Source organism: Emys orbicularis, chromosome 12, assembly GCF_028017835.1.
Source record: "Emys orbicularis isolate rEmyOrb1 chromosome 12, rEmyOrb1.hap1, whole genome shotgun sequence".
Classification (NCBI taxonomy): Eukaryota; Metazoa; Chordata; order Testudines; family Emydidae; genus Emys; species Emys orbicularis.
Window position 1 is genome coordinate 8036148 of NC_088694.1, and position 24502 is coordinate 8060649.

The window sequence follows — 24502 nt, forward strand, 5'->3', positions numbered from 1 at the left end:
TGGCATGCTGTGTTTGTGGTACTAGGGCCTACGTCTTCACCCTTTTAAGTATCAGAGGGGTAGCCATGTTAGTCTGGATCTGTAAAAGCAGCAAAGAATCCTGTGGCACCTTATAGACTAACAGACGTATTGGAGCATGAGCTTTCGTGGGTGAATACCCACTTCGTCGGATGCAGGACTCTTTGCCACCCTTTTAAGTCTCCCAGTGAGTCTTCTCAATATGTAACCCACACTCCACTGCGTCACTCTTCGCTGCCCCCCAAGCGGCTGGAACACATAGAGGTTTATGAGTCTGCTACAGCTTTCATGCAAGCAGAGGTGAGTCTTTCAGCTAAAGCAGTAACACTGCATGTTTTTAGATCCAGTGGTCCTACGTTCAACTGCCAGACAAGTCCCCAAAATGTTAATCCTTCTGCCGGGTGTTATAGCAGTAAGAAGGGCCATGTTCAATGCTGCCTAGGGGTTCTGATTAAAACAAAAAATGAGACCCTGCCTGAAACCTTATCCACTCCCAGGTTAAAGGAACTAACAACCTATCACACACAAACACACCCAAGTCACCTTTACAGGTAGAAACACCCAAGGACTCCTGAACCCCCATATTCCTAAGGACTCCTGAATCCCCAAATGTTGTTTATTTGGGAAAACACAAGAACCACATAGTTATAGATTCATAGATTCCCAGGCCAGAAGGGACCATTGTGACTATCTAGTCTGACCTGTATAACACAGGCAATAGAACTACCCAAAAATAATTCCTAGACATCTTGTAAATAAATAAATAAACAGCCAACTTTGATTTTAAAATTTCCAGTGATGGAGAAAACATGTCAAATAAAATTATCAAAACCCCTTGAACCGAACTGGAGGCTGTAAAACCCTCTGAGCAGGGGCTGCATTTGTTTCTGTCACCTGCCCTCAGTGCTGAAAGTGTTCTGACAAAAGTGTGTGTGTATAGTGTGGGGGGAGGTGGGCTATCATTGACTGGGAGCAGCAGCTCTGGTGAAATGGAGTTTAAAGTTCACTCCTCAGCAACCCACCTTGATTTATTTTTATATATTTTTTGTCCAGGTCTCCGACCCCTTGAAACCCCTGCTCCCCAATTTAAGTACCATCTACAGTCCTGAGCACATCAAGGGATCTAGCTAATAAATAAATAAATAAAATTAAAAAAATACTGATACTTTCAAAGCACAACAGGCATGTTTATGAATTAGCCCTTCAACTCCCTGCTGGGGGGCAGATTAGGATTACTATTCCATGTGGGGGAAGCTGAGATACAGGGAGGGTAGGTGATTTGCATAAGGACCCACAGCCAGCCCTAGGCACAGCAGGTCCTATGGCCAAACTCTGCACAACACATCCCTCTGACTCCGCATGGAGATGGTGCCCTTTGTGTGTCTGGCCCCAGGGAGCAGGTGCCTACTATGCTCCCCTCAGGGGTGTGTCTCCTTGTTCCTCCACCCCTAGGGGGTGGGTCCCCTTGGACCCCCGCCCCTGGGGGTGTCTCTTTGTCCCCCATACTTGGGGAGTGTCTCCTTGTGCCCCCACCCCGGGGGGCTGTTCGCCTGGTGCCCCCGCCCCTAGGGCCGCTGCCCCTTGTTCCTCCCCCCGGCTCCCCCTTTGTGCGCCCTGCGCTATTGCCGGCTTTAGGACCCAGTAGAGCCCGCGGGGCCGGTGGGGCGGCCTCGACAATGGGAGGGGGGGCAGGCCGAGCCAATGAGCGCACGCATCGGCCCGTTCCTCATTTGCATACCGGCGCGAAGCGGCCAATGGGGCGGCGGCTAGCTGGCTGAGGCGGCCGCGCAGCTAGCGGCGGCGGAAGAGGATGGCGGCGGCCGCGGCGTGCGGGTCCCCCGCCAGCCGGCCGTCCCGGGAGCAGCCCCCGCCGCGGAAGCGGGGCGACTCCCGGCGCAGGCAGGCCGCCCTCTACTTCCTCAACAACATCTCCCTCGACGGGCGCCCCCCCGGCCTGGCCCCGCAGAAGCCGCCGCCCCCCTCGGCCCCGGCGGCGGGGGAGGAGGAGGCGGCAGAGCCGGCCGGAGCCCTCACCCGGCTCCTTCCCGCCCCGCTGCCCGCCAGCGGGCCCCCCCCGGCCCACGCCGTGGGGGCCAAGGGCGAGGCGGAGCCGGCCCGGCTGGCCGCCTTCCTGCCCCAGCTGCTCCTGGGCGGCCAGGTCGGGCCCACGCCCCCCACGCCGCCCGCCCTGCCGGGCCCCCCGGGGCTGCTCAGCCCCACGCAGCTCGTCCCAGGAGGAGGCGGCGGCGGATTCACGCTGGAGGTGCAGCGGCAAAGGTGAGCGCGCGGGGGTCCCGGACGCCTGGGTCCCGCCCCTCTCTCCCAGGGTGGGGGTGGCCGTGTCCCCTCCGCGCTCGCCTGCCCTGGGCAGAGCATCGGAGCAGGCAGGGACCCCGGGTCTCTGCTCTGGGCTGAGACCGAGCAGGGGACACTTCATTCCCCCGAAGGAGAATGTGGGGTGAGCCCCTAGCCTCGGCCCCCCTCAGCCAGGCGCTCACCCCCGGCCAAGGCATGGGCCCGGGAGAGTCCAGCCCCGAAGGGGGGCTTAGCTGCGACCCTTTTCCCCGGACCCTCCCACCCCGTGAACTAATCCCCAGCCTAAGAGCAAGCAGGAGGAATGTCCATGCTATGGAAAGCATAGGGTGAGGGGGCTGAGAGCCAGCCTGGGAAAGTTGGGAGCACCTACTGGGGGTGGAGGGGGGGGTGCGCCAAAGGTATAGCGCCTTCTTATGCTGGTATTAGCTCCTAGATTGTATCCACTTGTCTTTTGTTGAGGTTCGTTAGGAGAAAGCCCTTAGCTGGGTGGCCTGTCTTTATAAAAGCCAGAGGAAGTGTATTGGGGGTTTTGGTTCGGTTCAGTACTACTAATCCCTTTGTACTCCTGCATGTTTATTTTTATGCGAGTGGGAGCGTGTTTCCCTTTCTGTCTCACTTCATCAGAGCCAGTCAGTGAACTTTGGGGGGTTTCTCATCAGCCTGAGATCTAGGAGGTCATTTTGACATCTGTCTTCCTTAAGGCTGGGCACAAACCAGCTGGTCTGTGTTTCTGTTTCTCTACTCTTAGCTGACTTGATATGTTGATACTAGCAGGCATGCTCCTTGCAGAAAAACTTTTTTCTTTGAGCCTTACGAAAGTCTGTAAGTGGCTAATGCTTAGTAATTTGGTAGCACACTGATAAAGATGTAATAAGTGGTCAGACTGTTAAAAAGCATTTTTGTGGGGAAAGGGGCTGTTTTGCAACATTTCTGTCAGAAAAAAAGCTGTTAGAGTTTGAAGTAATACAAATCCTGTACTGTATCGTATTAGTGATCATAGATTTTCAACTGTTCAGAAGCATGTTTTTTTCCCCCCTCAGATCATGCTGATTCAATTAATTAAACACAACTTTGTGCCAGTGAATGTGTCCTAGATAGCTATAATTTGCTCCCCTTAATCTCAATTCTCTGTACTTTTTTTTTAATTGTCTACTTCTTGTTTACACTATTGTTTCGTGAGCAATATTAATCAATGGCTTGTATGCTATAGGCATCCTTGGGTGAACTTCAGAGATGGGTACATTGTGTTTCAGTGAAGAAATATGACTGGACTGTGTTTAGGAGAACTCTTACTGGTCTGAAATGTGGATTATCTAATTATTGTTTATCTAATTAATGATTATTCTACTCATCTTGCTCACAAAAATAGCCATACAGTGTTAACTGCCCCACTGAGTCTACGGAGGGGCGGAAACAATAGTACAAAGAGATATGAGCCCCTTAGTCATGGTCAGTGGTTTGCTAACTTCAGAAGTTGATTGCAGTGCTTAAATAGGAATGTTGTTACTCAAGTTGTAATGCCAGGCAGCTTCTCCGATGCCTCTGACCAATGTACTTGTTCAGTGCAGCTGAAAGTAATGGATATGTCCTATGATCCATAGGACACTGTTACCAGGACACATGAAGGCTCCAGCATCAATGAAGATGGCTACACAAATCCTTTTATGATGAGTGACCCATGTCAGTTGTCCTGTCCTTTCTTTACTCCTCCACTCCCACTTCCTATCTGCTCTTCCCCCCTCCCCTCCCCCCCCAAATAGTGACTGGTCCTGTCTCAGTTCCCTTAGGAAGAGGGAGAGAAGGCCCAACTATCATGTTTAGCTTTTTACACATTGCAGATTACTGTACAAAATATTGTTGTTGCATAAGATCTAAAGAAACAGTGTTGCTCTGCAACATCTTCCTGCACAGCAGACCTGTATACCAAGGGTATACCATGTATGGTCCACAAAGTCTTTATATGTAGGCCCAGGCTGCCCTCTCCATGTTAGCAACCTGGAAACAACAGTGTTGATCAACAGTATTTTTTTTTTTCTTGAAGGTGCACATTAATAACAAGCAGTTCTTCATTTTTCAGGGAAGATACAAGTAACAGGAGATGTTTTGGTTGTGTGCACTTCCTTTTGACTTTTAAAATCATAATTAAATCTCTTGAGGGAAATTTCCATCTGGATCTCTGCTTGTATAAGCACTAAAGTGCCCCTACACTTTGCAGGTATAGACACCTATGTACCTGTAGGTGTCTTGCATGCTACAGACACAGGAGCAAAATCGTGTGCATGAAGTTTCGCATATGTACACCAATGGAGGCTGAAAATTTACATATCCAGTTATATTTCAACTGTTCAGTGTGACTCCTCCCCTTCATGTGCCAAGTTACTTATAAGGGACTAACACAATGTGTATTACACAAACAACCATGTGACTTTATAGTATGTAAACATTCCTTTCCTTATCACATCTCAGTCCTCTTGTTTGAGGTCATTTCTCCCTATTCAGTATCTAATTTAGATGGTAATCTTCTTAGGTCAGTGACCTCGTCACATTTTTTTGTCTGTACGGCACCATGCACATCTACGGTGCTGTAATAAAATAACTAGGTTCAGCCTTGGGTCTTGGGAAGTAGTCCGTGTGTCTGCAAAGGGTAAATATTTTCTGCTCTGTATTTTCAGTGGAACAGGTTTCTATTATCCATATAGAATGTTGTTTGTTTTTTTTATTCCATCATATGCACCAGCCACTGTATCCTCTGTATAATATGGAACAGAAAATGTTTCATAATAGCTGCATGTTTTTCTATCATCCCAAATCTTCTACAAAACAATGGGAAAAACAATTGTCATTTTAGTGGGACTCTGGAATTTAAATAGTAGATACTCAGTTTTTGCTGTATGGTGGTGCTCACTCAAATGGGTTAAACTATTTTTGTCATGTAAATAAGCTCCAAATCGATGTATTCATAACCTGTCCAATTCCCCTGTAATACTGTGGCACAGCTGTTGATTCGATGGCACTGACACCCATATAATTACAGAGAACATTCTAAATTTATTTGTACAGTGTTGCTAACTAGGATGTGGCTTCACTGAAGAACTTGTAATGTTTGGATGCTATTGGGAAGAGCCAAGATAAGAACATAAGAGCGGCCATACTGGGTCAGACCAAAGGTCCATCTAGCCCAATATCCTGTCTTCCAACAGTGGCCAATGCCAGGTGCTTCAGAGGGAATGAACAGAACAGGTAATCCTCAAGTGATCCATTCCCAGCTTCTGGCAAACAGAAGGTAGCTGACGTGTCTGGTCAATATAGACCAGGGTAAATCGTGATTAAACTCTACTAGGTGGAGGGTTTAATGAATATTGACTAACATTATGCTGAACACAGTTTGCTCAGGTCCAACTTGACTAGTCAGTGACGTGATGCTCAATTACTCACAGTTGCTATACAGTTGTCTAGTAAAGACATGCCCGTAGGGTGGAAAGTTTCACCACATACCCCTTATTAATATTTAGCCTGAGAGAATATGCTAACAGCACTTTCTTTCTTGAGCTGCTTTATAAATCTCAATACCCAATTTTAAAATGCTGCTGGCTATACATTGTACATTTAAAAGAAAGATTGAAGGTTGAAAGCCTTTGTCTTTTGTGCAGATGGGCTGGTAGAATATCTAAAATTACAAATATGCTTTTTCACCACCTTTCTTTTTCTGCCTGTCATCCCTCCTCCCTCTCTCCTTTTCCATCTTACTCCGTTCTTTTGTTCTTTCAAAGAATAAGGCTAACAAAAGAGGGTGGAGGGAGGAGGTGAATAGGGAACAGAGCAGCATTGCTGGATCTTAATGAATTTCTGCAGCTGGGCCTGAAATTGGCACAGTTTGCCATGGAATCAGATAACTGAGGGCTCTGAAAATAGCCAAGTTATGAAAGCGTGAAGAATGGGAGCAACAACTATACATGACATTGTTTATTATGCACTTGTGAGGTTTTGGTATGGCACTAATGCAGGGAATAACAGTGAAATATATCTGCTGTGCATTTAGTTTAGCCTGCAAACAAATATCTGGCCAGATCAAAACCTCAGCAGTCACAATGCCATTTCACATTCTGCATGCAGTCACTTACTTTCCCAAATTAAGCTGTTTTTGGCTTAGCAATTGGAGGAACTGTTCATAATAATGATGTGTGGTTGCTAATAAATCAGAAATGGCTTAAATTGATTTAGATCATCTTTATAGGTGGGTGGTATTAAAATATGATTTATAGTTAAGGCTGACATTTTTTTAAATAGCTGCTATTAATTGTGTGTCATGTTGATATAGTCACTGTCAAATTAATTCAGTATGTAAGGGGGGAGAAATATCCCACCAAGCATCTATATCTGTGACTGTTGATGTCGTGCTTTGCAGCACCATCATTCATACTTGAAGAAACATTTTATCTTTAAGCCATTTCTGCAAACATACATGTTTGATCCATATGGCTGGGGCAACATTTTGTTATCATATCTTTTGAAAAATGTTTGATATGAGGTCATTACTGAGACTCAAGCAGATCTTAAAATCATAATATAGACGCTTTCTATGCCATTTAGTTTTAATTTTGTAAGACTTCAAATGTGCACTCAGTACTTTACAAGAAGCAGAAGATACTAAACAAAGAACGAAGTCCCCAGCTTTTGAAGAGCTTGCAGGCACAAGTACAATAGTAGCATATGCTTTGTAGAGCTGAAGTGAATTTATTCACAATTTACAACTTGTTCATTTGTCTAAATGTTAGCTAGGCATTAGCTCAGTCCCTGTTTAGCAAGTACCGTTTTCACGCACATAACTTGTACCTGCCTTCTTTGCAGCAGCAAAGGAATTGCGGGTGTAAAGGTTAATGTTTGCATGACTAGCTTCTGTTGTGCCCACCAATCATCCTAATATTCATGTTCACAATTCGCCAAACAAAACAACAACAAAAACCCACTGTGTAATATATGTCCATAAAAGAGAGGCTGCCTGGTCTGTAGAAAAAATATGCCTTGATGTACACTGCACTCTGGCCAAAGAGTCCTTAGGCAAAATTTCCATTGTGACTGACCTATGAGATCATTTGACATCATCTTCTAAAGGGGACCAGCAGCTTTTAAAAATATCTTTTAAGATCCCAATCAAGGGAAATCTCTGTGTAGACTTAATTATACTTGCAATTGTTCTTATCTTCATGCAATTGCTGTAATTTTTCAAAGCAATTAATTGCTTGTGAAAATGTCATTGACAAGTGCATTACAATCAAGTATGTGCTAGAAAAGACACAGCAGTGCCTTTTCTATCATTTTTACCCCACATGCCCTGCCTGTAACTCACTCATGCTAGCTTGCATCACCCCTGTTCTGGAGAAACCACTGCTAGAAGTGAAACCAATACAAGTGAAATCCTTGCCCGTTTCTGAGACAGTAAAAAATGAACGCTGCCAATTGAAATGTACTTATGAGCAATATTAATCTAAACTCTTTATAACTCACAACAAAAAATGGGGGTGTTTTCATCCCAACTTCTTAGCAAAAATATCCTAGCAGATTCTGTAGCAAGGTCTCATATGACCAGGACTTCATTATTTTCACGGTAGTCTACTATAAATATACTTGTTGAAATACCATAAATTATAGTTGTCCAATATATATGTAGTGATGCAGTATTCATGGGGAGGTTAATAGCTTACTTGAGAACTTACAGCATTCAGTGATTTTTTTCAGTGTTCTTCCCCCATCCCCACCCAGCAAACTAGTGAGGTTTTTACTGCATTTTGTTTTAAAATGCATCCTCTAGCTTTGAAATTTATTTGGGATTTCTGTTTATTTTTTAAAACAAAATCTGTGCAATTCACCTTTTAAAATAATATCTTTTCCCCCAAAAAACTGAGGTAGTGAACTAGTGTCTTCCCTCAGGTTTTGGCACTCAAGAGTTCAGAGAGCTCATGGTGTGCAACAGCTGTACCATTTCTGAGAGCTGTGAGTGTGTGTGATGAGTCAGTGTTTGGACTGTCAGATGCTTTTTACCATAACAAGTCTCGGAGTAGGAGTCTCTCTTCTCAATAACTGCAGATAAGTGGACTGTTCAAACTTACAGCTGCTTAGCTGATTGAACTGATGGCCATTCTACCGTGTCTGTATTTGAATCGCATGCCCTAGTGCTGCTGTATACTGTTGACATAGGATTAGGGAAGTTATTGTGGGCGATCATAGAACCAGTCCATGTGAAGTGTTAGCTTAATAGCACTGGGATGTGTATTTCCATTTGTTGCAAGCTATTCACTAACAGGGGGATGAGGCAGGTAGTGCAGGTTATTTACCACCAGTTCAGAGAGCTCCTTCAAACTACAGAGACAAATTGGCTTTCTGACCTTTTTTGCAGTAAGAGCAGCAGCTAGCCAGTGACTGACTTTTTTGTAGCTCTATAAATTTCCCCTGAATAAATGGTTTTATTGTTTGGTTAGCTGGAATAAAACTTCAGTATCTACCCTATATCTTTACAGTTTCACAGCTTTAACTCTTTGGGAAAGGTAAGCATGCCTGGAGATGCCTGTGATCCTTCATAGAAATATTTTGGCTCTGTGGTTTATTCAGAGTTTAAAAATGCTTAGTACTCAGTCACACAAGCAAACATAATGAAATTTAGATTGTGTAACAAACATGGAGTATTTCTGATAAAGCAGGTAACTACGTACTGATTGCCCTGAGCTAAAAACATTCTGGCATTCTTCAAATGTAGAGCTCTTAAACGCCTACATAGCTAATCTTTGGCTTCTGGCTATTGTGTTTATGATCTATTGCAAACTACTATTACAGTTTTACCTTCAGAAAGCAGATGTTAAATTGAAGTCTTTAATTGTTACCTTGTAATTATATTAGAGGGATACTCATCCCCCAAATCTGTGCCCTTAAAAAATTTAAACTCAGAAGTGGATTAAGATTTATTATGGCCCTGGGCACACAAAAAATTTGGGCCCCCCACACTCTGGGGGGCCCAGGAGTGCCAGAACCAGGGGGGTTAGGGGTGCCATGCCTCCCCACTCTTAAGAGGTGGGAGGGCCATGCCCCCCACTTTTTAACGTGAGCGTAGTAGCATCAGGCAGAGTGGCCATGGCATAGTTTGTGGGGGGGCATAGAGGTGTTGCCTCTCAAACTGCAAGCCAGTTAGGCCAGAGGTGACAGGAGGAGCGGTGCTACACACGGTTGTTACCTTGGGCACTGTCAGGGTTCCCTCCCCACTCTAAACTTTAGGGTACAGATGTGGGGACCTGCATAAAAGACCCCCTAAGTTTATTTCTACCAGCTTAGATTAAAAACTTCCCCAAGGCACAAATTCCTTCCTTGCCCTTAGTATCGCTGCCACCACCAAGTGATTTAAACAAACATTCAGGGAGGGCCACTTGGAGCCCTACCTCCCCCAAGCTCCTACACCTCCTTTCCTGGGGAGGCTTGAGAATAATATCCTAACCAATTGGTTACAGAGTGAGCACAGATCAACCCCCCCGGGTCTTTAGGACACTAAAAAACAATCAGGTTCTTAAAATAAGTTTATTTAAAAAAAGATAAAAGAATCACCTCTGTAAAATCAGGATGGAAGATAACTTTACAGGGTAACAAAAAGATTCAAAACACAGAGGATTTCCCCTCTAGGCAAAACTTTAAAGTTACAAAAACAGGGATAAACCTCCCTCTTAGCACAGGGAAAATTCACAAGCTAAAACAAAAGATAATTTAACGCATTTCCTTGCTATTACTTACTATTTCTGTAATATTAGATGCTTAGTTCAGATATGGCTTAGGGCAGTGGGTCTCAAACTTTTTTACTGGCGACCCCTTTCACATCGCAAGCCTCTGAGTGCAACCCCCCCAATAAATTAAACACACGTTTAAATATATTTAACACCATTATAAATGCTGGTGGCAAGCGGGGCTTGGAGTGGAGGTTGACAGCTCGCAACCCCCCATGTAATGACCTCGTGACCCCCTGAGGGGTCACAACCCCCAGTTTGAGAACCCCTGGCTTAGGGAGATATATTTTCCCTGCCCAGGCTCTTCGCTGACTGGGAGAGAACAAAGGAACACGAAAACAAAAACCTTCCCCCACAGATTTGCAAGTATCTTCTCCCCTTATTGGTCCTTTTGGTCAGGTGCCAACCAGGTTTTCTGAGCTTCTTAACCCTTTACAGCGTAAAGAGGGATTTTATGCTACCCGTAGCTGTATGTTTATGACAGGCACAAAGCCCAGGTGGCAGCAGGAGCAGCCTTGGAGCTGGGTGCAGGCACTGAACGAGCCTGAGGAGAGTGCAGCAGCCGCTGAGGCTGGGCCAGGAGCAATAGGAGCTGCGCTAGAGGAGCCCTCCCTGCCTGGCTCCTCGTTGCCTGTGATCCTCCCAGGGCTCCTTGCTGCCTCCCAGCTGGGGCAGGGCCTCCTCTCCCCGCAGAGGGTGTCTGCAGGCCCAAAGGAGGGGGCAGGAAGCCAGACTGGATCCCCTGCCCTTGGATCCCAAAAGCAGCAGCATGCCCTGGAAAGTGGGGGCTGCTCTCAGGCCCCCTGGCCCCCACCTAGGGCAGGCAGGGGATCTGGGGCTCTTCACAGTGGGCCGGGCTCCCTCGCCAGCTCTGACCACTGCCTGGCTCTGGTTTCCAGCCTGGCCAGGGGCGGGGCCACAGTTCTGGCACTGGTGGGTCCCCCTCCCACACTTCTACCCAGGTTCCGGCACTCCTGTGGGGGCTCCCAAATTGGACGGGGCCCATGTGTTAGTCCGCCACTGGGTGCGCTGGTAACAATCCCTATATTTAGGTTGCCTAACACTTTTCATTATAAAAGATTTTGGTAATCTTTTCCTGGGAAGTTTTAATACATTCATTGTTTACAGCAGGCCTTCAAAATCCAGCCGGGAAGGGAGGCTGTGGGCTAGAGAAGTGCTTTTTCTTTGTCCTGTGAAATTCCATTCGGGTTTGGGTGAGAGGTAAATTTGTGTTTTAAAACAACACTTGTGTGGCTTGTGTTCCTCTAGAAAGTTTTAACAGCAAGCCAAGGTGATAACTGAGCTTCACATTCTAAGGCATGGCTCGCACTGCTGCCAAAGCAGTAGCGCACATTTCATTGGCAGCTGCTAGCACAGTAGTGGGGGAAGAGAGTTGGGCTGGATGCACCTCTCTTCAGACCCAGCACATGATCACAGCAGCCCATTTCCATCTCTGGGAAAGCAAAGTTGCTAGTGGACATGGATAGTCCTGTGGCTTAAGTGGTAGAAGTCTATGGGCTTGTCTTCACTACGGGGGTAAGTCAACCTAAGTTACACTACTCTAGCTAAGTGAATAAGGTAGTTGGAGTTGACGTAGCTTAGGTCGACTTACCCGGTGTCTTCACTGCGCTGCATCGACGGGAGACGCTCTCCAGTCGACTTCCCTTATTCCTCTTGGAGAGCTGGAGTACCAGGGTCGACCAGAGAGAGAGCTCTGCTTTCGATTTAGTGGGTCTGAAGACCCACTAAATCGATCCCTGCTGCAGCAGTGTCGATCTCCCCCATAGTGAAGACCAGCCCTCAGTTGCAGGATTCAGAGTTCAAATGCTGCTTATGCTGCATGATGGGGAGATTGTTACAATTGTGTATAACCTTGTTTTTAATCGTTTTCCTTCATTTAAAAAAAAAAAACAGCCCTAGGAAATTGCATTCAGAACAAGGTAAAAGAATATTTAGGTTGAAAAGAAGGTCAAGTATTTGAAAGTTGGGGAAATGTCAGAAGTACAGTTGCCATGCAACCTTAATCCTAAATAACATCCTTTTAACATAGTTTTTTAATGTAACACATACATCAAGCACTATTCTCAACATATCCCACGCTGAAGCCATAATTCTTTTTTTAAGTTTTATTTCTAAATGTAATCTGTGTTTTGCATCTTGAGTGACCCAAATAATGTGACAATGTCTCCTATGCTTTGTGTATGGACAGACCTACATAGATGCCAGTGTGGGGTGAAGTGGGGTTTGGCGAGAAGGTTCTAACATTATTATCTTTCATCCAGTGCTGTTCAGAGGAATCAGTGCAATCTAAATAGCCCTTGTAAATCCCATTTTTGCAATTGCACCGGTGCAAGAACAATTTTTGCAAGAGCACCAATGCCCAGTGTTAGTCTGAGGAAATACTGGCGCCCAGCAATCTTTCTAGGTGCTAGCAGGTAAAAGGTGGCATCTGGACTTGAGTTTGAAAAGAACCAGGGTTGGTGGTGAGGCTAGAACCTTGTGTTTGTGTGGATTTAGAGCAGCATTTCTCAAACTGGGGTCCCCAGACTCCGGGAAGTCCCTGAGGGGACTCCAGGGGGTCTGCAGGACCTGCTGATCACCTCCTCCCCCTTCCTCTATCTCCCGGAGGCTATTGAAGTCAAACCGGGAGATTTTAGGCGCTAAAAGTCTGGCAGTGCAGCATGCGGCGAACACACACGCGCGTGCGCGCTGCCAGAGAGAGGTGCCGGTCACTTTGGGGAGCCGCCCGAGGTAAGCGCCGCCCGGCCAGAGCCTGCACCCCAGCCCAGAGTCCGCACCCAAACTCCCTCCCAGACCCTGCACCCCAACCCCGTGCTCCAGCCTGGTGAGGGTGGGGGAGAGTGAGCGACTGAGGGAGGGGTGATGGAGTAAGCGGGGGTGGGTAGGAAGAGATGGGGCATTGGCAGAAGAGGTAGAGTGGGGGCAGGGCTTGGGGGTCCCTGAAAAATTTAAAATAAAAATGGGGGTCCTCGTGGTGTTAAAGTTTGAGAACCGCTGGTCTAGAGGGTAGAGGATATTGGTTTGATGGAAAGATGGTGGAGTTGTGTATAAAATAACTAGAATGAAACCTCTTTACAAATGTGTTATGTACAAGCGCCTTTCTCGGTCAAATGCTTGGAGATGCTGCAGTTCTACTGTATTGGGTGCTTTTATTTTAATGACACGTGAATGAGCGACCATTTATTCTACCAGCGGAGTGCAAGTTGGCTTTCACAGTAGTGTATGCATATGAATTGTGTCTCTGGTAATCAAAACAAATATCCATTCTGGCAAATATGCATTTCACTAAAATAGAATATGCTTTCTTTGTATTTCATTTCCTGTCACTGCCAACTGACCACAAGACTTTCCCCTTATAACTGACTTGCTGCTGCTTGTTTTGGTCAAAGATGCCTCAATCCTGTGTCTTCGGCACAGACTGAATGGATTGTACAGTAGAGGAGGAGTCAGCCTGATGAGAATTTTCAGTTATGCATATATGGAAATTGGCAGAAATGGGAAAGGAAGAAAAAGCACACAGCATTTTAATGGAGTTTTAGTGATAGGATGTATCTCTCCCAGCGTGTGATGGTGGCTCTCTGAGGAATAGTTAAAAGAACGAGGAGTACTTGTGGCACCTTAGAGACTAACAAATTTATTTGAGCATAAGCTTTCGTGGGCTAAAACCCACTTCATCGGATACATGCAGTGGAAAATACAGTAGGAAGATAGGTTTCAGAGTAGCAGCCGTGTTAGTCTGTATCCGCAAAAATAACAGGAGTACTTGTGGCACCTTAGAGACTAACAAATTTATTAGAGCATAAGTTTTCGTGGGCTACAACCCACTTCTTCGGATGCATATAGCTATATGCATCCGAAGAAGTGGGTTGTAGCCCACGAAAGCTTATGCTCTAATAAATTTGTTAGTCTCTAAGGTGCCACAAGTACTCCTGTTGTTTTTTTAGTAGGAAGATAGATAGATATATATACACACACACACACACACACACGACATGAAAAAATGGGTGATGCCATACTAACTATAACGAGAGTAATCAGTTAAGGTGGGCTATAATCAGCAGGAGGGAAAAAAACTCTTGTAGTGATATGGGGGTGGGGAAATTAGCACGGGGAAATAGGTTTTACTTTGTGTAATGATTAATTTGCAAATTAAATTAGGCTTGAATAAAGACAGGGAGTGGATGGGTCATTTACACAAAGTAAAACCTATTTCCCCATGCTAATTTTCCCCCCTACTGTTACTCACACCTTCTTGTCAACTGTTGGAAATGGGCCATCCTGATTATCACTACAAAAGTTTTTTTTCTCCTTCTGATTATAGCCCACCTTAACTGATTACTCTCTAACACCCATTTTTTCATGTCGTGTGTGTGTGTGTGTGTGTGTGTGTGTGTGTGTGTGTGATATAATATAAAATCTTCCTACTGTATTTTCCACTGCATGTATCCAATGAAGTGGGTTTTAGCCCACGAAAGCTTATGCTCAAATAAATGTTAGTCTCTAAGGTGCCACAAGTACTCGTTCTTTTTGCTGATACAGATTAACACAGCTACCCCTCTGAAATCTGAGGAATAGTTGGAATTCTCAGAACACTAGGTTGCTTTAGAGGACTGCAGACCACCATTTTGGTGGTTTTGTCATAACAGATGGCTTTCATAATACTTACTTGCAAGGCATTATTTAATCCTTGAATTGTCTACATACTCAGCACCAAAACTGCATGATATATGAAATGCAGTGAACCTTGGGCATGTTATTTCTAAGCATTAGGCCTTATGTAGTTGTGAAATGGGGTCCTGGTGTTCACTGTAACTTTTTTCCCGTATGTGGAACAAATGATTGTCAGAGCTTTAGGGCTGGTCTACACTACGGGGGGGGGGGGGGGGGGGAAATCGATCCAAGTTACTCAACTTCAGCTATGTAAATAATGTAGCTGAAGTCAACATACTTCGATCTACTTACCGCGGTGTCTTCACTGCGGTGTTTTGACGGGAGACGGTCTCCTGTCAGTTCGCCTTGTGCTTCTCATTGAGATGGAGTATCGGAGTCGATGCTAGAGTGATCGTATAGACACGATAAATCGACCCCTGCTGGAATGATCGCTGCCTGTCAATCCAGCCAGTAGTGTAGACAAGCCCTAAGTATAAAACCTTTTGAGGCATAGTGTTTCACATTCCCTTACCTTTTATTTCACCCACTCCTACTCAGTCTACTCTTCTGTTATCATTCCTCCTTATTCCTTCCATGTCCCCTTTCTCTTTCCCTCCCAATCGTACCCATCCTCTCCCTTGACTCTCACTATATATTTAGGGGGGAAATAGTCTCCTGAAACTGTCTGCATCAGGGAAAGAAGAAGCTCCTGAACCCCCCCCTCAGTTTTCATAGATGCAAAGTCCAGAAGGGACTCCTGTGATCATCTAGTTTGATCACCCACACAGGCCATAGAACTTCCCCAGAATAATTCCTAGAGCAGATCTTTTAGCAAAACATCCAATTTTGATTTGAAAATTGTCAGTGGTGGAGAATCCACCACAGCCTTTTGTAAATTGTTTTCAACATATGCCTATTACTAAGAATGCAGGTGAAATTATCTGAATCCCAGTACAGTCCTGTTCTTAGGTGTGGTTAGTTCTGGTTTATAAAAAGCTTTTGATGAGGAAAAATGCTATGTAAATGCTGATTCAGCTAATCTGTTTGAGTTTTCCATGGGTTCTATAAGCTATAGAGGAAACATAACCTAAAAGAGATTAGTGGGAGAGCATTCATAGAAACATAAAGGGATGCACTTTTGAAACCCAGGTCTCTTAAGTTGGATCCCGAAAATATACATGCAATTGCACGTAGGCAAGTTCAGACGGGTACTTGCATTCAGATGCTGACCTCAACTTTCAAAATGTTGTTTTAATAGGCCCAAAACATCGCAGTTGGCTCTCCATACTCTTCCTCTGTTCACCTCTGAGCTCTTGTTTGTAGGGCAGAGCATGGCTGCTCAGTCTTTTACTCCTCTTTTGCTTAAGGTGTTGGCAATCTGTCATCTAAAACACATTAAAAAGTAAACTATTAGGAGAGGGGATAATAGGATTACAACACAAATTGCATTGTGAGGGTTCAGTTGTGCTCTCTGACTTTTTGCATATGGCTATACAGTATGTTTAGATTTCCTGAGACTGGGAGCATTTTGAGCCATGTGACAGAAATGCAGGATTGATCCCTTAGAGGACAAACCGCCTATGCTTTTAGAAAGGCATATTGTGCCTTTTGGCAAAAGTGATTTTGAAATGTGTTGTTAAAATTGCCTGGAGTCTTGTGCCCAATGGTTTTGTTGATAGGCAGACATTAGATGGCTGAGGTTTGTTATAAGGCTGTCTTTGTGGAAGCTTCTGGGCAATGCATTCCTACAGGCTGCACTGAACTGCCTGACACTTAGTGGCATAGAAAGATTCTACCTTACAAAGTGAGTCTCTTGCACTAACCATGTTGTGGTTACGACAGGATATTTCAGACATGGTTCACTACAACTGAAGATGAGGTTCCCATTTTTAATTGTCTTGGTTAAATATATGGAGCCAAAATGTAGCCACTAATGCTTTTTAATCCATCTATTATTGAGTAGTATGAGGCTCATTGATGAAAACACCCCACCTCATTCTCTCTGTGTGAGAATGGGAAGGGAAAAAGGAGGTTGAGTCTATTAACAGGCAAACAAACATATTATCTCATGGTCTGTCTGAAAAAAGGCAGCTGGGAATCCTTAAACTAGAGATTAGAAGAAGTGGATTTTTTTTTTTATTCTGTAATTTCAACTGTGGTATGTTTAGTTGCTGTTAGTCACGTAGCATGTCAGACTAGTCCCCAATGCACAAGTTGCCTACATAAAAGTTTCAGGAACATTGTACAGTAACTCCTCACTTAACGTTGTAGTTATGTTCCTGAAAAATGCGACTTTAAGCGAAACAATGTTAAGCGAATCCAATTTTCCCATAAGAATTAATGTAAATAGGGGGGGGTTAGGTTCCAGGGAAATCTTTTTTTGCCAGACAAAAGGCATTATATACATTTTAAACAGGCAATTTAATACAGGTATAAGTTTTAAACAATTTTAAAGAAACAATTTAATACTACAATCATCATTGCTGAGTATGAAGCAATGGGAACATCATTGCTGAGTATGCAGCAATGGGAGATGCCCCCGCATTACCCCACACAGGCACAGCCCACTGGCACTGCAGACAATGAGGCAGGCAAGGAGGCTGAAGGTGTCGTAGGCTAGGAGAAGCATGTTGCACAACTGCAGCCTCCCCTACTGTGCAAGCACCAGGGACGGGGGGCTCAACCCTCAGCCCGCCCATTCCATCCCTTTCCCAAGCCCCGACCCTTAACCCACCTCTTCTCCCCCACACCTCCTCCCTGTTTACTCCGCATGCCACATCCTCACTCCTCCCCCTCCCTCCCCTCCTCCTGCCCGCAGCAATCAGCTGGTTTGCGGCGTTTAGGAGGGAGGGGGGAGGAGCAAGGACGCGGCGCGCAGGCTCCCCCTCCCTCCCCTGCCTCCTGAACGCCACAAACTAGCTGATTGCCACGGGCAGGGGAGGGAGGGGGGAGCCTGAGTGTCGAGTCCTCGCTCCTCTCCCCTCCCTCCTGCCTCCTGAATGCCGCAAACCAGCTGATTGCCGCAGGCAGGGGGAAGGTGCTGATCCGCAGGGTCCGCCGGCGGGTGGGAGGCACTGGGGGGGGGGGGGCGTAGGGGAGCTGATGGGGGGTGGGGGAGGGCTGCCAGCTGTGGACAAAGCAGGCAGCCAAAGACGTTATAGCGGAGCATTGCACAACTTTAAATGAGCATGTTCTGTAATTGAGCAGGGACATAAGATCAAAACAACGTTAAGCGAGAGGAGGTTAAATGGGTAGTTACTGTATGTACAAGTGGGTATGCAGTATTCAGAACATTTAGGCCTTAAGTTGCTACAAATGACCTGGAGCTATTATTAAGGGGTAATATCCATTACTAATCTAGTACCTTTTCAGGAGGGTGGCAAAATTTTCAGTGTGTGTAATCATTAAATCTGAGCAGAATGAGAGAATAGTGATTCCTTATATGGACATTCTGAGATCCTGTAGCTACACCAGTATAGACAGCAATATAAATCCACTCTACATTAGGCGTTTGCAGTGGTGGTAACTATTAACTTCCATACTGCAGATAAGCCCTGTTTTTCAGCTATCCTGGACATGATTATGCAATAAGTGTGCGTTAAATAGGCTTTGAAGGATTATATTTTTATTGTGAAATGTTGATTTCACCATATAAACACAAATAGACAAGAAAATATTTTCATCAATAATAATCAAAATTTACAAATGGGCAAAGTAAGAAATGCTGCTTGGGAACTTACCCAGAGTTTGATTTAAGGATCTTTATTTGTATATTTTGACATGATATTGCCAACTCGTATTTTAACAGTTATCAAGCTTTTAACTTTTTGAATCTTGACATCTACTGTCATTAAATTCTTACTCCAATTACAGTATTGTCTAACCCCCCCATAATTTTGTGCAACTGTGCAAATTTAAATTGATAACAATTGAAAAAATACTTAGATAAGCATCAATATTATCTGTTGAATTATTTAAAAAAAAAAAACCCTCAAATTCTGCCAAACCATGTGATAATTGACGGACTTGTGTATACAAGAACTGCAGTTTCATAAGCAAGACATCTGCATGGCCAATTTGCAAGCTGATTTACGTGCCGTTATTGGAAATGGACATCTTGGTTTATTGAAAATCTGGGCCTTGGAATATTGAGTATATATCCTAAAAAAAAAAAAAAAAAAATTCAGTTGTTGAATAGGTAAGAAGCTTTCTAGGGGATAGTTTTTACAAATGTTTTTGAGTGAATACTCAGGTGATCAGATACAAAAGGAGTCCTTTGTTATTGACTTTAAAAAAAAAAAAGTGGAAGGTGCTTGAATATTACAGTGATGAAGTGGTATAGAAGCTAAGTAGAAAAGACTGATGAAGAGAGAAGCTTGACTATTTAAATACATAGCTGTCTGTGTGAACCAATTTATATCATTCATACAGTTTTAAAGGTTGCCTGTGAAGGCTGTAATCAGTCTCATAATAATACAGGTTGAGATGCACATGGTTGGTCTAGTTCTCAGTGTTGTACATCCAATTTGAATGGCATATGATACAAATATTGAGCTGTAAACAGTGAAACTTGACTAAAAGTGAGTGTCAATATGGTCACTAAAATTGATTTCTTCACTATGTTATTGTATCATGACTGTCAGAATTTAAAACTGGGAGTTCCATTGGATACATGACTTGGGCTTGCAGTTAGCTGTGCAAATTGTGCTTGGTTACCAAAGTGATTAGGCCAATCTAAATAGCAGACAGAATTGAGCAATCATAGGCACAAACTGCTAGGTGAAATTTTTTTTTTTTTGTCTGTAAGTGCGTGTAATTAACCAGTTTGTGCATGCATAATCATGGTAATTTCACACCTTAATTTCTTGATAATCTTGCCATAGGTTCTGCCAAACAGTGAAAAGGTAATCATGGTTTGGAGGAGGTAGGGAGAGTGTGTGTTTAAATCCATTTGCTGTATCACTGAAGAACTCAGAATGAAAGTAATTTTCTGAACTGAAGATAGGGTATTTTCATAGTAGAGTCCATGACTGTAGAAGTTGCCATCTGATGGTTCACCAGACCCCAAGTTTGTTGAACTTCCTATTGTAATGCAAACCATCTCTTTGATAAAGCATTTGGTGGTTGATGGAACTTTGTTTAAATTATTATAGTTAATGGATATAATGATGATGATCTAGATCAGGGGCTGGTAAACTTTCAGAAGTGGTGTGCCAAGTCTTCATTTATTCACTCTAATTTAAGGTTTCGCGTGCCAGTAATACATTTTAACGTTTTTAGAAGGTCTCTTTCTAGAAGTCTATAATATATAACTAAACCATTGTTGCATGTAAAATAAATAAGGTTTTTAAAAATGTTTAAGAAGCTTCATTTAAAAATAAATTAAAATGCAGAGCCCCCCGGACCAGTGGCCAGGATCCGGGCAGTGTGAATGCCACTGAAAATCAGCTCGCGTGCCGCCTTCGGCACACGTGCCATAGTTTGTCTACCCCTGATCTAGATAATACTTAGTCCTGCCATGAGTGCAGAGGATTGGACTAGATGTCCTCTCGAGGGCCCTTCCAGTCCTACAATCCTATGAAGTTCTATGTGGATTTTCTCCTGTCTGTTATGGATGGTTTAAAAATGTCAAACATTAATTTGTCACAAGTTAAGCTTCCACAGTGATGGAAGCAAGAACAAACTAATAATTTGCTTTCCTTTTATGGCAGTTAATTTGTAGTGTTTTCTAAGAAGCTGAATTCTTGTGTGGAACAAGTGTTTAAATGTAGATTAATTCTGACCAGATAATAAGTAAATTAGCCACAAATGGGTTTTCGGAATACAAATTTGTTAGAGCATCCTCAAAAAGGGCCTGGCATGTTAGAGAGGTGATGAAATATTGGCTGCATTAGCATTTAACATTCTTCCGGGATGGTGGATGAGCCCCCTCCGCCCTTATCCTTTGAACAGTGTCTCTCCAATACATGGCATGATAAACTAAAAGCTAATGTGACACTGAACATGAGAGGAAGTCAAGAACCTGGTGCAGTTCAGATTCTAGAAACTGTACGAGTGTGGCAGCTGCAGCATCTCAAATCACTGCCATTCCACTGGTCTCTACCAATGACATGTCCCTCACAATAGTAGTAACTCAAGAGAACTTGCTCCATCAGCACATCCTTAGCAAAGAGTTTATAAAAGATACCCTAACGGGTATTTAACTGTATGGTAACTCTAAGAAGTGACTTCTAAAATAGTTGAACTACACATTGGCTGCTGACTATAACACTCTTAAATGAAGTTAACTGTTTCTCTGAACTAGACATGCTTTTGAAGGACTACGTGGGGACCATTTTTAAAAAAGCGGGCGGGGGGGTAGCTTCAACCCATTGAATATGGAAAATTGTTGGTAGCTGGTCTTGGCTGATATTGAACTACTGTTGAAATCTTATTTTTCATGAAGTTAGACATTTATATCCAATGTATAACATGGCATTAAATTTCATGGGCTAAGACTTCATTATGTATATGGATTTCTATGTCCTAGAAAATCTGTGTTCCTTTTAATGCTTTGCTTGTCAGAACTTTATAGTCATAACCATGACTTAAATATAGCATCTCACAGCACTAATTAATACACATTTACCCATTCGCCCTCATTCTCTTCCCCAATTCACCCCTCAAAAATAGCTGTCAGATTATATGGTTGGTCCATGCCATTTGCTATCTTGACAAGACCCTAACAACATATGCCCAACTGGAATTTTTAGAGGTGTGTGTGTGTGTGTGTGTGTGTATCTATATATATCTCCTACAACCAGTTCAGTCCCTTTTACCCTTTTATTATTCATTTTAACACTAGTTTCTAATCCAGTTTTCTACTTTGTAGAGAAACTTGTAGTTCATTGCTTTGTGCTAATTTGATGCATCTTCCTTGATTAAAGAGAAAAATCCACTGCTCTCCAAGGAGGAACAATGTTGAACAAAGCAATTAATATTTAGGCAATGTGCCAAAAAGCTTTTCCTCCTCAAGTTAATTGCCTTCCAACTGCATTTCGTGGCATTTTTCAATGGCCTGTTTACTGTGCACCCGCCAGCTCTGTCTGAAAGGATGTATCCTGCACTGCTCTCTACTGTTGTGGTCACTGTTATGAACACATCACGGCTGGCCATGCAGTATATCAGGGGTCGGCAACGTTCGGCACACGGCTCGCCAGGGTAAGCACCCTAGCGGGCTGGGCCAGTTTATTTACCTGCTGACGTGGCAGGTTCGGCCGATCGCGGCCCCCATTCGCCGCGGTTCGCCGTCCCGGGCCAATGGGGGCGGCGGGAAGCGGCACGGGCTGAGGGATGTGCTGGCCGCGGCTTCCCGCCACCCCCATTGGCCCGGGACGGCGAACCGCGGCGAGTCGGGGCCGCGATCGGCCGAACCTGCCACGTCAGCAGGTAAATAAACTGGCCCAGCCCGCTAGGGTGCTTACCCTGGCGAGCCGCGTGCCGAACATTGCCGACCCCTGGAGTATATCATTAGCACCCAATTTGAACAGGAATCAGAGGTACCTGGCCTGTTGTGTGCCGTGGAAAGAAACAACACCAGATTACTTTTGGCATTCAAGGAGCAGCTGCACATGGTGGACCATTGTTTTTGGGCTTGGGAAACAAGCGCTGAGTGGTGGGATTTTATCATCATGTAGGTCTGGTATGACTAGCAGTGACTGCAGAACTTTCGGATGCAAAAAAAAGTTCCACCTTTCTGGAACTATGTGCGGCGCTCGTCCCAGCACTATGACACAAGGACACCAAAACGAGAGCTGCCCTCTCGGTGGAGAAGCGCGTGGCGATGGCTGTGTGGAAGCTGGCAACTCCAGACTGAACTGGTCAGTCGTGAAATAATTTGGAGTCTGGAAGTCCACTGTAGGGACTGCGTTAACACAAGTGTGCAGGACCATTAATCGCATCCTGTTATGAAGGACTGTAACTCTTGGCAGTGTGCATAAAATAGTGGATGGCTTTGTGGCAATAGGATTCCCTAACTGCAGCGGGGCGATAGAGGGCACATATATCCCAATTTTGGCCCTGGAGTTTGCGGAGGGCATGGAAAGCAGTTCTGTACTGGCTGCGGGGGGGTCTGAGCATGCATGAATTCTGCCTGCAGTGTGATTTGGGACTTCAACATCTCCATTTGCTCCTCCATCACTTTTATCATCCACTCCTGGCCCAGTAAAATCTGCTCCTGGCTCTCTTTTCTGTCCCGCCTATTTTATAATTTTCTTTTAAAGTCTCTCTCCATGCCCTGCCTTCTAGTTTTTTGGCCTTTGAGCACCTCTCGAAACATGTCCTTCTTGGTTGCTTCCTTATCTGGTGGAGACACACTGACGGTGTGTAGGGGGTTCCCCTGAAGTCCGCATCTGCAGAAGCTCAAGAAACAATAAACAGAAGCATGATTGTGCACACACAGCATCGAATCATTATAGTAAAATGCACCTTTTTAAAGAATCAGTTTCTCATGGTCTCTTGGCAAGCACACAGCTTGCCGAACAAACTATGTTGAGTTGAACCCAGGGGAATGGGGGTGCTCAAGATGGGGCAAAGGTTCTCCATGGTTTGTTTTTTTTAAGGGGATCACTGCAGGTGATTAAGGACAATATTGTAAATTCTGCCAGCATTTTCCACAGGCGGGGGGTCATTGAACTTGATATCTCAATCCTGAGGGTATGCAAGGATACATCTGCATGCATGTGGCTTCAGACCAGGTCCCTGTGTTGCTCGCCTGGGTGCTGCTTTGGTCCCTGCACAAGTGATTGCTGATTGGTGTTGGAAAGCTTCCTACGATGGGGGAAGGAACAGATCAGCTCTGCCAAGGAAGCTTTGGCAGACGACTGGCAGGAACCTCCAGAAAAGTTTCCTAGAGATCTCTCGGGAGAATTCCTGTGAAATCTGTGTGCTCTGCTTAGTCAGTGGCTCTCCAACTTTTTTACTGGTGACCCCTTTCACACAGCACGTCTGAGTGCAACCCCCCCCCCTTATAAATTAAAAACCGTTTTTTATATATTTAACACCATTATAAATGCTGGAGGCAAAGCAGGGTTTGGGGTGGAGGCTGGCAGCTCGCGATCCCCCATGTAATAACCTTGTGACCCCCTGAAGGGTCCCTGGCTTAGTTGCACAAGGGAATGTGAAGCACACACAAACACAGCTAGTCTTATACCTTTCTATCCCCTTCACCCACTTCTAGAATACATAAAGCAAAGGACAGCTCTACCTCATATAACTGAGCAACAACTGGAAGTATCCAGGGAGCTCTTGGAGGTCTGGAGGTGAGGTTGCCACTGAGAATGGCATCCAGCTCCTTATAGAAGCGGCAGGTCTTTGGCACAGCACCAGAGTGACGGTTTGACTCCCTTGCCTTCTGATACGCCTGCCTCAGATCCTTTATCTTCACATAGCACTGATGTGTGTCCCATTCGTAGCCCTTATCCAACATGCCACAAGAAATCTGACTGTAGGTATCAAAGTTCCTACTGCTGGAGCAGACCTGGGTCTCCACAGCCTCCTCTCCCCGCAGCCCCAGCAGATCCAACAACTCAGGTGCGCTCCAAGCAGGAGAGCATTTGCTGCGTGGAGCCGCCATGGTCAGCTGGGAAGATGCGATGTGGGCGCTCGGTGCCGAGGAAACAGGAAGTGGAATTTCAAAAATTCCCAGGTCTTTAAAGGGGGAGGGGCAGATGCCTGTGTACTTGGATGCAGGGCAATGG

At 44.7% G+C, this 24502-nt stretch overlaps 1 protein-coding gene across 1 annotated transcript in view; it reads left to right on the forward strand.

Moving 5' to 3' along the window:
* The first annotated feature begins 1828 nt into the window (after positions 1-1828).
* CABLES2 (Cdk5 and Abl enzyme substrate 2) overlaps positions 1829-24502 on the forward strand; it is a 47874-nt gene continuing 25200 nt past the window's right edge. Inside the window, exon 1 of the mRNA XM_065414711.1 lies at positions 1829-2295. Within this exon, the coding sequence (XP_065270783.1) occupies positions 1829-2295 (467 nt within the window). The remainder of the gene's footprint in view (positions 2296-24502) is intronic.